Source organism: Rhodnius prolixus, unplaced genomic scaffold (genome assembly GCF_049639745.1).
Source record: "Rhodnius prolixus isolate KJV_2025 unplaced genomic scaffold, Rpr scaffold_9, whole genome shotgun sequence".
NCBI lineage: Eukaryota > Metazoa > Arthropoda > Insecta > Hemiptera > Reduviidae > Rhodnius > Rhodnius prolixus.
Window position 1 is genome coordinate 2980070 of NW_027411604.1, and position 15770 is coordinate 2995839.

Here is a 15770-nt window from a genome sequence, read left to right on the forward strand (position 1 = left end):
ATTTTATACGGAGGGAGGTGGTGGGAGTCAGCCAAATGATAAGTGGTTGGTACATGTTTGGTCTCCGCATTAGAGATTGGGGAATTACGCACACAAATAGAAGCTGTCAACCCTTGTGCAATGCCCGTTTTTTACCTTTTAGATAGAGGTTCATACCTCAGTTTGATCAGAGTTCAAAGCTCTTTTCTTCCTTGTAAAAAGCTCTTGCGTCTCTAGTTAACTAGGTGCAATGCATACGTGAAGAAGCGGTGCAAGATTTTTGAATGAGCACAGAATGCTCTGGTAATCTCAAGACCCCCCCAGAGATTGCAGAAAAAGTCGCTTGCAGTGACTATTACGGACGTTGTAAACTTTTGGTTGTTTTGCCTTTGCGTTCGACGACTTGTATATACATCATTGTCGTGATTTTAATTCCGCACACTGTGGGTGTTTTCACAGTGTAAATGTAAGTTTTCCCCAACTCTGAGCTCAAACAAGTTATTTTTTTCAAATTTAGCATTTCTCGTCCACTGTGAACTTCGCATAGCTTTAAAAATGGAAATTCGCAGAAATCTGTCTAAATATTTTTAATTTTCATTTTGGGCGCCAAGAAGACGCTTTTTTTTTTTATAACAAAATGAATTAGTCAAAATAGACTCACTCTAAATCCCATACTAAATCTATTTTTCAGTTGTCCCCTCCCTAGTTTTTCATAAATTACTCCAAGAATTTTCCTTAAACTAATTGAAAATGTGGTTAGATCCGCAGTAGCTAGAACATATCTTTGATTTTATCCGCATAAAATCAAATAAAATTTATATATTTCTGCGACTTTATTTGTAAGCGTGTACTCGTACATATATTTATTATCGACAATGCCCTTCCTAAAAAGCTGAAATTGTAGCTTTCAGGAACCTCCCTCCCAAATTAGGGGCAAAGTGCTTGATTTTAAAAGGAAATCAAACTCAAATAATGTGTCTTCCGGTTTAAGCTCAATTTGTCGTTACACTTTCTCCTAATAAAAGACGTTTGTTTCTCCCAAAACATCTAAATTCCTTTCTTCTAACCGCATCATTAAACTTCAATGGCTAATAATTGATTAAATAAAATTAACTAACCAATGAAATAGAACGTTGATTGGCCAAATTATTTTCCTCCCTCTTGTCTTCCTCTTCATAATAGTCCGAATACAAAATACTCTTCTTGGAAGATCTGTACAAAATTTGAAAGAAAATTTAGTAAACTTTAAAATTTCAAAAAAATAAATATATATAAAATTACTATAAATTACCTGATGCCTTTATTATATCTTCTTACATCTCCCAGCTGTGAAGATGAACCCATTCTAGTCATGATCTGCCAAAAGACAAAGAAAAAAAAAAAAATTATTTCTGTACTTTTAGAAATTGATTGTAAAAATCGATTTATTAAAGAATAAATTTGGTGAGAACACAAACAGAAACTTTTCCTTATTTAAATACACAAGGCTGTGTGATGGTGCCAGATATATTTACCATTAGAGACTAGTCAGCGAGAGTAGTGTAACTCGAAACCCTAGCTGAAGTAGAAATCTCTACCCCTAAACTGATTCATGAACCTCTGATGGTGAATGAAGGTCTGAAATCGGTCAGGGATACAATAAATATGCGTGCTACGACGGGATAAAATCAAAGATATTGGTCCTGCACTATGGACTTAACCACAATTTCAAATTAAAAGTAGCTATACTCGGGATTCGAACTAGGGGATCAGCAATTCACAACCACCACCCCCTTGTGTGTTTGGATATGAAGCATGGAGCTGAGCAAATTTGGAATCGTGGCTTACCAATCGTGTGACATTGCTGAACTCTGACCGGCTATTTCTAGCCCTTTTTCATCCATTTAATTTGGCAGCGCGGATTGGCTGAGAGTAGAGAGCCGTTTGTTGCCCCTTATTCATTTCTTTTAGGGCTTCTTTATCGCCCCACTTTTTTGCAACATCTAGGTCTTTCTTCAGCTATTTCTCTTACAACATAAGTGTACATGTCGTTCTCTTACAATTCGTACAGTTCGAATTCTCTTTAAACGTCTTTAAGAGAGATCTCATCCCGTTATGCTTATTTTTTTTCGGATTTTCATCCATCATTAGAGAGAGAGAGAGAGAGAGAGAGAGACTGAATCAAACTACCACTTATCCAGCTCTAATGCGTTGACATCACACAAAACTGATTGGTTTACTGATAAGCTGAACCCTAACAGTTGCAAACATCATCACCATAGGCTTTTAAATGTGTTGTTAATACCAATAGATCCTTGTACAAGTAGCTAATCCACTACCCTTTAAGAGGTTATCTACGTTAATGTATTTGTATTTGCAATGAAGCAAATAACAAAACAAAACAAAAAATTATTTTAGGTACATACAATGTCTTTGTTTTAACAGTAATTTCCACGCACAGATAAATATGTTATGCAACGTAAAATCAACGAGAATGGAGTCAAGTCAAATATGGAAATTATGAAGCGTTCGTTTTTTATAAGAATTGACCTATTAAATTAGAAAAAATAATAAAATATAAACATTTTGAACTCCGTCTTGTTGATTCAAATATTCATAAATTACTTTATAAATGTTCATTTAAGATCCTTCTTTTTGCTAAGAATTCAGTAAAAAAATTGAGAGTAATTATTTTTTGTACAATTTGCTTTTAAGCAAATTTATGTATGACCATAAATAATGTAGCGATTAGGGTCTATTCTAAAGTACTATTTAAAAAATTAAGTAAAGAAATGCCTATATTTTTAGGTTGACCTTTACGTCCGTCTACCAAATTAGGGGTCGTGGACGGAGGCGTCTAGCAAACATACAGTACTGCAAATTTCTCGTATTAACCATTAAAGGTGTAGACAGGGGAATATAGCCTAGTACCGCAATACATCTTAGCTGTGCGGGTGGGTCTATCCTCTAACCGCTCGGCTATCGTGGTGACTAGCAAACATACTTTACTGTAAATTTCTCATATTAACCATTAAAGGTACAGACCGGGGAACATAGCCTAGTACCGCAATACATCTTAGCTGTGCGGGTCTATCCTCTAACCGCTCGGCTATCGTGGTGACTAGCAAACATACTTTACTGTAAATTTCTCATATTAACCATTAAAGGTACAGACCGGGGAACATAGCCTAGTACCGCAATACATCTTAGCTGTGCGGGTCTATCCTCTAACCGCTCGGCTATCGTGGTGACTAGCAAACATACGAGGTGTGTTCAAAAAGTAACGGGAATTTTTAAATTTCGCGGGTTTGGAGAGTCTGATTGTAAAATTTTTTTTTTTATTATGTTGGTACACATGCCCCTGAAGTACGATAAAATTTTCAGTAATATTCATTGTTTACTTCTTAAGTGGCAGCCGTTAAGGTTAGACGTGTTTTTCGAGCTTGGCGATTTTTGTTTGTTAAAAAAAATGGATCAAAGAATTTATATTAAATTTTGCGTAAAAAATGAAATAAAGTGTGTGAAATGTTAATAAAGGCATATGGTGAGTCTGCTATGAGTAAAACAAGGATTTACGAGTGGTATAAGCGTTTCCAAGATGGCCGCGAAAACGTTGAAGATGACGAACGACCTGGACGTCCAAGCACATCAACAACCGATGAAAACGTGAAAAAAGTGAAAGAAATGGTTATGAACGATCGCCGAATCACAATCAGAGAAGTCGCTGATGATGTTGCCATATCAATTGGCTCATGCCATGAAATTTTTTCGGATGTTTTGGGTATGAAACGTGTGGCAGCAAAATTTGTTCCAAAATTGTTGAATTTCGAACAAAAACAGCGGAGAATGGAAGTTGCTCAAGAGTCACTCAATGAAGTCGACAACGATGCGGATCTACTGAAACGTGTTATAACAGGTGACGAAACATGGGTTTACGGATATGATGTTGAAACTAAGGCTCAATCGTCCCAGTGGAGGCATTCTGGATCGCCAAGACCGAAAAAGGCTCGACAAGTTATGCTCACTGTGTTCTTCGATTTTAATGGCATAGTGCATCATGAATTCTTGCCACAAGGTCAAACAATCAATAAGGAGTACTACCTACAAGTTCAACGCCGTTTGCGTGAAGCAATCCGAAAAAAACGCCCGGATTTGTGGCAAAACAATTCATGGATTTTGCACCATGATAATGCACCTGCTCACACTTCATTGCTTGTTCGTGAATTTTTGGCCAAAAACAAAACTTTAACGATGCCCCAGCCTCCATATTCGCCAGACATGGCTCCATGTGACTTTTTTCTATTTCCAAACATAAAGAGAACATTAAAAGGCCGTCGTTTTACAAGCATAGATGACATTAAAAGCGAATCGCTGAAAGAGCTGAAAGCTATCACAAAGATCGAGTTTCAGAAGTGTTTCGAGGATTGGAAAAAGCGCTGGCACAAGTGTATTGTATGCGAAGGGGACTACTTTGAAGGCGACAATATTAATGTAGATGAATAAATAAATATTTTTTCAAAAAACGAAAATTCCCGTTACTTTTTGAACACACCTCGTACTTTACTGTAAATTTCTCATATTAACCATTAAAGGTATAGACCGGGGAATATAGTCTAGAACCTCAATACATCCTAGCTTTGCGGGTCTGGCATCTAACCGCTCGGCTATCGTGGCGACTAGCAAACATACTTTACTATAAATTTCTCATATTAACCATTAAAGGTATAGACCGGGGAATATAGCCTAGTTCAGCAATACATCTTAGCTTTGCGGGTCTAACCTCTAACCGCTCGGCTATCGTGGCGGCTAAAGTACTAGTTATAGTATCTCCTGGTCGATCTGCGATCTTAGTCATTCTCTTAAAATCTCTTAGCATCTTATGTAGACCATAGATCACCCAAAATGTCTAAGGTGACTACTCTCACGACTTTTCCTGACTGCTATACTCAATGTTTCCACTCGCAGATTTCCTTCCAAATCCGAGAATCTAAGGAAAATATTCAACTCTTATAACAATAAAAGAAAACCAATCTTACAGAACATATCAATACAATTTTGTAACGTTTTAGCTCTGCTGATATTTTCTTTATAGACTATAATTTCCCGCATTATTCATATATTACAATGTATTGGCCAAAAAAAGTGTCGATATGAAATCAATATCGGATACAATTTCTAGAGTTATGTATTAAGCAACAGTTATCAGATTTCTGTATAAATCGATTTAGCTATGGAACGTATCAAATATTAGAAAGGTTCAAATACCGAGATCAATTGTGAAACAATGGGTCACACCGCTTTCATTTTACTACCATTTTACAGCCATCGTTTGATTATTCACTTTGGTGTAGAGATGTTGACGTCACAAACTGATATTGGACTGACGATGGATGAAAGTCCAAAACTGGTGAAGGATACAATAAATCAGCTGTATTATTCACCACTGCGGGCTTAACCACATTTAATTCTTTACTAACAATAACCAGTTCGCGAAAATGGTCAATGGCAACGAATTGACTCTTTTACGGTCAAATCGCTCTTGAGGATAACACGAAAACTGCATTTTTATAAAGAAAATCATTTGTATAAAAAAGTACAAGTTCTAGATCTTTGTATTCATTAATCTATAATTTCAATTTTTATCCTGCTGTTTTTTTTTCATCTTTACGGATCATTTTCTAAAATCAATTTTCCTTGAACCTGAAGCCGGATACTTCCGGACAAAAGTCAAAATTTGCCATAAAAGCAAAGAGGAAATATTACTCTTCTAAGAAGTAATGATAAATTACGTCTGGGCAATACGTGCTCGGGCTATAAGTGTTAGTGTTGCCGAGAATGAGAGAGATAGAAATAGTTCCATTTCACCGTTCGCTTGAAAAGAAAAGAAGAAGGAAGACGACAGCATCAGTCATTAATCCCGCACTACCTCTACATAATTCAAAATATGCAAATTAGCGTGGCCGTTTAAAAAAGAACTTGCAGAATATTATTTTTATGCCTGTAAAAATATTTAATTGTTCAACTGTCCGCCAATAAAAAGTAGCGCCACTTTGACATTTTACCGCCTACATGTTCGCGGTTTGCCCATTACTTAAAACTATATTCTTGTCTTTAAAGAAAAAGAAGAATGGTTACAAAAGAAAACGTGGGTGTACTATTCAGTGCCTTTTTGGTTCGTTACGATAATATGTTAGGATTTTAAAAGAAAGAACTGTCAAAATTGGCCAGCACAAATTTATATTATTTATAAACGTAAAAAACTTTTTATTTTAGTAGTATAATAATGTAGTAGTTTTATGTCTTAATTTAAAATTGGCTTTGTTCGCTTTATAGACTCCAAGGTCTTTGGATTTTTTTTTTTCACGTTTTAACCTGTCTTTATTTATTCTGTTTACTAAAGTGCCACGATAGCCGAGCGGTTAGAGGCTAGACCCGCAAAGCTAAGATGTATTGCGGTACTAGTCTATATTCCCCGGTCTATACCTTTAATGGTTAATACGAGAAATTTGCAGTAAAGTATGTTTACTAGTCGCCACGATAGCCGAGCGGTTAGAGGCTAGACCCGCAAAGCTAAGATGTATTGCGGTACTAGTCTATATTCCCCGGTCTATACCTTTAATGGTTAATACGAGAAATTTGCAGTAAAGTATGTTTACTAGTCGCCACGATAGCCGAGCGGTTAGAGGCTAGACCCGCAAAGCTAAGATGTATTGCGGTACTAGTCTATATTCCCCGGTCTATACCTTTAATGGTTAATACGAGAAATTTACACTAAAGTATGTTTGCTTGTCGGCTCTGTCCACGACACCTAATTGGTAGTTGGACGTAAAGTACGGCTGAAAAAATAGGCAATTACTTTACTTTTTTATGCTGTGTACTATTATTAGCAACAGTTTCCCTTGGAAATTCAAATAAGGGCAATTCTGGGCTTTTTATATCTTTTCATAAATTATATCTTTAAAGATCGCCAAGATAATTAACCTGAGATGAATATTCATGGCAGCCAAGAAATAAACTTTGTATACTTTAACATTCTTCTTCCTAACTGAACGGGAAATATTGTCGTAAAAACGTAACAAATAAGAAATAAAGAACGGCAATACTGACGTCTAAATCTCGTACAGATAATCTATAAAAAAATAAATAATTAATAATCAGATATGTTCCTCTTTCTCCGCCATTAATACCAACCATAAAAAAACATATGATAATTAGCGTGAGGTTATTGTACTGTTATAAGTACATAAACATTTAGATTTATAGTGCAAACTTTTTTTTTTTTTTCTTTTAATCTAAGCAAAACGAAACATACTTTTTTCGATTAATAAATCGATAAATAATCGATTGAAATTTACGGCAGTTGTTAGAGGAAATCAAAAAAATAAAAATAGCAACGTCCGATATTAAAATTTCAAGTTGCATCCACGAGATGAAAAGACGCTATCATTAGAAACTTCATCAGAATATAAATCAAAATAGTGGGAGTTCACCAGCTGACAGAATTAATTCTCTATTATTAACTATAGAAGTTGCATTTACAGGGAACTTGGTGGTTATAAGAGTCTGGGTTCGCAAAACCCGATATGTTAATTTTTTTTTCTTTTTAATTAACGCTTTAAAGTACTGAAATTATTTTATTACTAAACAAATTTCAATTACAGTTATGATTTTACAAAATGGAGACCAGATAATTGACATCGAGAATACGCACTTATGATTATGCGTTTTAATTTATTACAAAACAGCCAGAAAAACAAAAATATTATATCAAATATATAATCATCATATAATCAGGAAGGTAATGGCAACTGCCGCCGTTGTAACCAGGACAAAGCATAACCTCTATGTAAATCATCATATTCCCTCATACGTAACTAACCTGCTGCATCATATCAGCTTCTGAGAAAGTTGTGTCAAAAAAGTAATGCAATTAGAGAACGTTATTTTTTGTTTTTTCAAGATCTTTATACATTATTCCGGAGTTCAAAACTAGTTACAATTTTTAGTTGTTCTCGTTTTGGTTTTTTATTCGGTAAGCGCTTTTTCAAGTTATCGAATTACTCTTACTCTCGAATTACTCTTGCTAAGATGTATTGCGGTACTAGGCTATATTCCCCGGTCTATACCTTTAATGGTTAATATGAGAAACTTGCAGTAAAGTATGTTTGCTAGTCGCCACGATAGCCGGGCGGTTAGAGGCTAGACCCGCAAAGCTAAGATGTATTGCGGTACTAGTCTATATTCCCCCGGTCTATACCTTTAATGGTTAATATGAGAAATTTGCAGTAAAGTATGTTTGCTAGTCGCCACGGTAGCCGGAGCGGTTAGAGGCTAGACCCGCAAAGCTAAGATGTATTGTGGTACTAGGCTATATTCCTTGGTCTATACCTTTAATGGTTAATATGAGAAATTTGCAGTAAAGTATGTTTGCTAGTCGCCACGGTAGCCGGAGCGGTTAGAGGCTAGATCCGCAAAGCTAAGATGTATTGCGGTACTAGGCTATATTCCTTGGTCTATACCTTTAATGGTTAATATGAGAAATTTGCAGTAAAGTATGTTTGCTAGTCGCCACGGTAGCCGGAGCGGTTAGATGCTAGACCCGCAATGCTAAGATGTATTGTGGTACTAGGCTATATTCCCCGGTCTATACCTTTAATGGTTAATATGAGAAATTTGCAGTAAAGTATGTTTGCTAGTCGCCACGGTAGCCGGAGCGGTTAGATGCTAGACCCGCAATGCTAAGATGTATTGTGGTACTAGGCTATATTCCCCGGTCTATACCTTCAATGGTTAATATGAGAAATTTACAGTAAAGTATGTTTGCTAGTCGCCACGGTAGCCGAGCGGTTAGAGGCTAGACCCGCAAAGCTAAGATGTATTGCGGTACTAGTCTATATTCCCCCGGTCTATACCTTAAAATGAAACTATCAAGGAGTTCGTGGGAAAATATTTTCATTCTAACTGGGAGTATTTTATTCTATTAAAAATTCCGTTCTAATAAAAATATTCTGAAAAGAATTTTCGAAACTAAAAAAATATGGTTTATTTAAAAATATTTAAAGTTTTTTTATAAATTTTTATAAAACTATACAAATAGTTAGGTAATGGTAAGAAATGGTAATATAAAAAAAGACTAATTCCATGCTACAATAGAGACTACGCTCTCGTTTCTTCACTTCTTATTAAACCGAAAGTAATTTTACGGTGTCGAACCTCGTTATGATTCAACCGTAACCTTTACAAGGCCATATGACGTCATTGGCGAGCATTTCTCGAACATTCTATAATAATGTTATGGCGGTCAAATGAATGGGAAATCATTTCACTAGTTTCTGTAATTGTTTATTCATTATTTTATTATTGATCTATTAATTTTTAATAGTTTATTACTGCCTCTGGGATCTCCTTCAGCGAGTTTGTTTATCCCCTCCATACAGACATGCTGGAAGTGAGAGGAGTAAAAGCCAGCCATTATTTTGGAAAATTATTTAAAACTAATAGATTTTTTTTTCTGGGAAACGGGAGATGAAGCCACCCATCCGGAAGAGAGAGACAGAAAAAGGAGGTGATGATGATAGAGGATCCCTGGCTAGTATTTTGGTCCCAACGGTAAATTGGTAACTCAGTTAAGCTCTATAGGACTAGACCATAGTTTTAGATTGGAATGAAGTGGCTAGAAAATTGCCTAGAGTTAATAACTGACCGTCGCCCAACATAATAATTTGCCGAGGGGTTCCACCCAAGTTCTGTCCATTCCTCTGCCTGTTACAAACTTAATTGCCTTTCTGTTGAATTTCTTATTGTTTGTTTATAGAATCGAGGAGAAGTAAAATTAAAAATAATAAAATAAAATTACCATCTATTATGAAGTAGACATGTTTAACTTGTTTTAAATAAAGCTAAATTAAAGCTCCAACGCTTAATTTGTACTTACGTCAACGTCGTACTTTTTAAAATCTAAAATGGACACTTACTTGATTTTACAATTCGTTTTTAAAGTGATTTTTTATCTGGTTAAAAAAAGTAGGACTTAAGTCCACGGTAGCCGCGCGGTTAGAGGCTAGACCCGCATAGCTAAGATGTATTGAGGTACTAGGCTATATTCCCTGGTCTATACCTTTAATGGTTAATATGAGAAATTTACATTAAAGTATGTTTGCTAGTCGCCACGATAGCCGAGCGGTTAGAGGCTAGACCCGCAAAGCTAAGATGTATTGCGGTACTAGGCTATATTCCCTGGTCTATACCTTTAATGGTTAATATGAGAAATTTACAGTAAAGTATGTTTGCTAGTCGCCACGATAGCCGAGCGGTTAGAGGCTAGACCCGCATAGCTAAGATGTATTGCGGTACTAGGCTATATTCCCCGGTTAATATACCTTTAATTGTTAATATGAGAAATTGGCAGTAAAGTATGTTTGCTAGTCGCCACGATAGCCGAGCGGTTAGAGGCTAGACCCGCAAAGCTAAGATGTATTGCGGTACTAGGCTATATTCCCTGGTCTATACCTTTAATGGTTAATATGAGAAATTTACAGTAAAGTATGTTTGCTAGTCGCCACGATAGCCGAGCGGTTAGAGGCTAGACCCGCATAGCTAAGATGTATTGCGGTACTAGGCTATATTCCCCGGTTAATATACCTTTAATTGTTAATATGAGAAATTGGCAGTAAAGTATGTTTGCTAGTCGCCACGATAGCCGAGCGGTTAGAGGCTAGACCCGCAAAGCTAAGATGTATTGCGGTACTAGGCTATATTCCCTGGTCTATACCTTTAATGGTTAATATGAGAAATTTACAGTAAAGTATGTTTGCTAGTCGCCACGATAGCCGAGCGGTTAGAGGCTAGACCCGCATAGCTAAGATGTATTGCGGTACTAGGCTATATTCCCCGGTTAATATACCTTTAATTGTTAATATGAGAAATTGGCAGTAAAGTATGTTTGCTAGTCGCCACGATAGCCGAGCGGTTAGAGGGGCTAGACCCGCAAAGCTAAGATGTATTGCGGTACTAGGCTATATTCCCCGGTCTACACCTTTAATGGTTAATATGAGAAATTTGCAGTAAAGTATGGTTGTTAGTCGCCACGATCGCCGGAGCGGTTAGAGGCTAGACCCGCAAAGCTAAGATGTATTACGGTACTAGGCTATATTCCCCAGTCTATACCTTTAATGGTTAATATCAGAAATTCGCTGTAAAGTATGTTTGCTAGTCGCCTCCGTCCACGACACCTAATTTGGTTGTAAAGCCCGCCTGAAAACATGGCAAACAATCTAGATTGGGTCACAGATAGACGTTTTCACGGAATTCTCCAATAGAATCGACTAAATTCACTCCAAAAAAAAAAAGCTTGAAATGATTTCTACGGCTTTCGACTATCAGAGAGATTATCTTGGTTTCACTTCTAGTTTCTGTAGCAGGACGTCTTAGTAATAGGTTTACTGTACCTGCAGGAGAGAACTACAATTACTTGGCTAGGAAGGAAGGAGTATTCATGAATATGGAATAGGAACCTGCTATCCGATCCTCCCTTCAAAATTACTGTAGCCTTAATACAGGACTAAGTTCCTAGCTGTGTCCTGCCCATCTTGGTAACCGTTAGAGTTTAATAGACCTAGAATTAATGCATTAACAGCCGGGCTATATTCTCTTTAACCTTAGTGTTTTGGTCCAGGTAAGATCTCTATCTCTCTCTCTCTCCCTCTCTCTCTGAGGGGGGGACCACTCTCAGAACTTTCTCTTACATCTATTCTCAAAATTACAACTTACAAAGTTTTTTTTCTCAAAACTCTGAACTCTTAAAATTACATTTAAATTTCTCCAACACTTTACTAATCTAGACATCGCCTCCCTCAGAAGTACACTCAATCGATTTTTGGAATGGGGGGGGAACGTTTTAAGTGAAAGTTAATTTGTACAAATTTTGGAAGCTGCGAGAAAAATCTTAAAATTTGGAAAATTCTATTCGCGGTAAAGTGGCATTTTCTAGTCAACCACCTTTTGTATATCTTATTATTTTATTCATAGTTTGCGAAAACTGCACATTACTCCATATGAAAGAAGTGCGAATTTCTTGAAACTATTTCTATACCGTCTACCCCAGATAAAGACCTCTCGCTACATTAAGAGAAAGTCGTGTGAGTATTTCTTGTAAATAAGTTTTTTTAATTTTGAATTTATTTAGAAAAGAGTGAGGGGTGGGGGGAAATCAGCTGCTGAATTAAAGTCAAGGTTATTTTACAAAAGGTTAAAATAGAAATGTCAAATATTATCTCTAGCATCGGATCTAGGAGTTTGTTCATATACAAACAAGAAGAAATCGAAACTATCGATTGTGAAATAGCAACGGATAGGAAATCGGATAAAGAACGATTGTTTTTTTTTTTTTTGGTAATCGTCTAGATTTTTCGATTTTTTGGTTCCCACCGGAAATAACGCATTTCGAGGTACGTTAAATTCAAAGTAAAATAAAATCATTACCCAATCAGAGGGATACCACATTGGTTAAAATAGGCTAAATGGACGTACATACCATCTCTACTGAAGCCATTTTTTTTTTTTTTTTGAGGTTTCCTCAAAATAGGCTATTGCGATTTCCTTTTAAGTTGGTCCGCGTATTGTTCATACGTAGATCGATAAATATATTTCCTGTACAATTTAAATTAGGGCACTTCCGACCACGGAAGTGCCACTTAAAGAATCAATTTTTTCCCCGATTACGATTTCCAGGCTTTTCTTTGAACCCTGTTCGCACATAGACTTGATAACTTTTCCTGCAACATTTTTCTGCGGAAATTCATTTGAGGGCAACACTCAGAAGGAGAGTTTGGGTCTGTAGGTTCCTCTGTAAAAACGTGTCATTTCAGCGTAATGTACAGGTTAGAAACTGCACAGTTTAAGGCAAAATTAAATACAACAAATAATTTGTGAATTTTAAAGTTTGAGAATAAGTAGTAAGAGAATATCGCGTGAGTGATTTCCGCCGGAAATAAATGTGAAAATTTAATCTAATACTCGTATTATTCTATTTATGTTCAGTTTTACCTTCACCCAAATTTGAAATATATTCCTTTCTTTTGTACTACAAACACCGCCAGAAAATAAAATAAAGTAAATAAAAAAATTTATAATCCATAAATGAAAAATTAGACCGGAAATCAAACAATTAAATTTATATACTCTTGAGACATGTTTTGTAGGACGTGCGGCTCCTCCCCAATCCTTTAAAAAATACCCACTTAATTGGTTTAAGAACGTCGCCTACACATTTTGCATTCGTCTAAATTTACCTGCATGAACTTGGGAATACTTACGGAGAATAGAATCAATTTAATGTTCAAAAATTATATATATGTATATTTAAATAAATAAATAGCTGCCATATGATTTATGTGAGCTAATTTTCGTTTGTTTACTACAAAACAGCTGATTTATTTGTGGGTAGGTTTAATGAGGTCAGGTTATTTAGTGTGATTTCTCTTTTTATTGTTTACTGGTATCCATTTTCAGATAATTACAGTTCGTAAGGTTTCTCTTTCTCTCTCTCTCTCTATCCTAAATGTTATCTACATCTTTAAAAACTTGTTCGCTTATAAAGATTAACCTCAATGGGATAGTAACCTTTGGAATTCAAAAAAAGATATCATAAGGTAACTTTCTTGACATTCAGTAGGAAATGATATCAGAAGATGGCACATTTAAATGATTAGATTGAACCTCCAAATTAGAGGAATATAAGCGGACCGGAAGTAGAAGAACACTTTATCGAATAGAATTTTCCTCATTTCGTGATTTCCCGGCTAAAGGCCCCCCCCCTTCGATTTGAGTTTAAACTTTGTATGGTGATTCCAAAACATATAAATCTACAACTTTTACTGGAAAACATTTTTTCTCCGGAAGTCCCGATTAAGAGGGGGTACCTTCTGTAAGTACGATAATAGTAGTACGATTTCCTGTTCGCCTAAGCTCTTTCACGTTAAACTGTTTCGTCCAATGATCCAAAAAATTTAGTTTCCTCACTCCTTAGAAGATTGGTATGAGACTTATATTGAGAGGTGGTCTTCTTTAAACTGGCCAGTAAATGGTCCACAATTAAGTGTCTCAGAAGCGGCCTTATCCAGTCGCCAATTTGTGCTGGCTGTGCTGAGTCCCCAATGAGACTGTGCGGCACTGTGTGTAGAGGTGTGCCCCGTTTATTCTAAAACTAGACTTCTCTTCTTCGGAGGGTCAAATGTCTCCCTACCGGAGATTGTAGCGTCTGGTAATCTTAACGAACTTTCTAGGTTTATTCAGTGCACTGGGCGATTGAGTCGCCATGCTCCCTAGTGTCCTAGCACTACTTTATTAATTTATTGTTAAACTTAGGATGGAAGATTTTTAATACTTTTTGTATTACTGATTTTTTTACTGTTTTTTCTATGTAACTGACTCTGTAAATTGTTCTGTATTTGTAATATCCAGGCCCTGAAGAGGACAATATATTTGTCGAAACGTTGGCAAAAAGACGAGTAGTTTTATTTGACCGATTCCTCGCAAATCTTCCATCCTAAGTTTAACAATTTGCGGTCACGAAAACTATATATTCATATTAGTTTATTGTATTGGTATCTGGCAAACTTTAGCCGGATTTGTTGAGTTAAAGCCCCCGGTATCTCTCATGAGATGAGGGGTGGGCGGAGAACAATGGGCATTTTGGATTGCTTGCGTTCCTTACCCTTTTTTTGGTAGAACCGTCCTTCTAATACAATCTACTATCTACAAGTGTCTCAGAAATGAACAAGACAGGCACAAAATCGATTTATTATTTATCGATTGATTGTTTACTGGACCCCTAATCATCATTTTCGATTATTAAAAAATCTAAAGAGCCCATTCCGCAAGGATAGAAAAAAAAAAAACTATGAAGCCGTCCATTAGACGGAACTTCGGTGGTCATGCATTCAAGGATCCACCTGTAGATGGATCTAATGTACGAATCTAAACAGATTACTAATGTACGAATCCCTTAATTTGGCTAAACTATGTTATAAATCTCCTTAAGTCCTGAAATATCCAGATCCTATCTCTCTAGGGGGAGCATTCCATCGCCTATTTCCAGCCCGTAGATACAAGAAGTGCGCACAGCATAGGTACAATTCTCCGAGCCGATAAAAATCCCTTTTTTTAAAGTCCAATTCCCAAATCGCTCATCCCATGTACTACCAATAATGTTGTAGTCCTTTTTCTGGAATATAGTTTCACAGGAGACATGACTAAGCGATCTTCCGCTTCATATATCCCAATCATTGACCATCCCTAATACACGTGAGGTTTTTTTTTTTTACGTTTTCTCGATCTAATGGCGTCATTATTTCCTTTCTCAGTCGGTAATATCTCTTTTTAATATAACAGCCATAAAATACTGTGTAATAAGAGAAACATATGTTCCATATGGTTACACTATAACATGCAAATGGAGAATATAATGATTTTTTTAAAAATAAGCATTTCCTGCATCGTAGTAACCGGAAACTGTGCGGACTTGATTACCTCATCATTAGTTGGCATAACAAATGGACATTAAAGTTTTGATTCCCACAACAACATTCTATCTAATCTATCTTTTATGTTCTCTCCCTCTCCATATTTCTTTTTTTTTTTAAATAGTTTAAACGTAATTTAAATGGCACTGGCAGATTTAAAAATAACTAAACAATAGGTTCATTTAAATTCATTTTTAAATGGGTACTAATTCATCCAGTTTTTATGTCCTTAAATTATTGTACTAACAGATGATTGTTCTTTGTTTTAGTTCAGAAGGCTGTGCAAAATGG

General features: G+C 36.1%; 2 protein-coding genes across 2 annotated transcripts in view; one reads left to right on the forward strand and one right to left on the reverse strand.

Annotated features, from left to right (window-relative positions):
* The window catches only part of mTerf3 (mitochondrial transcription termination factor 3), a 91168-nt gene that overhangs the window by 62062 nt on the left and 13336 nt on the right, over window positions 1–15770 (forward strand). The gene's annotated exons all lie outside the window — the stretch shown is intronic.
* sprt (PDZ domain-containing protein sprite) overlaps window positions 1–15770 on the reverse strand; it is a 92187-nt gene that overhangs the window by 52588 nt on the left and 23829 nt on the right. Inside the window, exons 2-3 of the mRNA XM_074127875.1 lie at window positions 1271–1335; window positions 1098–1191 (exon numbers count right to left, since the gene is read on the reverse strand). Coding sequence (XP_073983976.1) covers window positions 1098–1191; window positions 1271–1332 — 156 coding nt within the window. The 5' untranslated portion in view covers window positions 1333–1335. The remainder of the gene's footprint in view (window positions 1–1097; window positions 1192–1270; window positions 1336–15770) is intronic.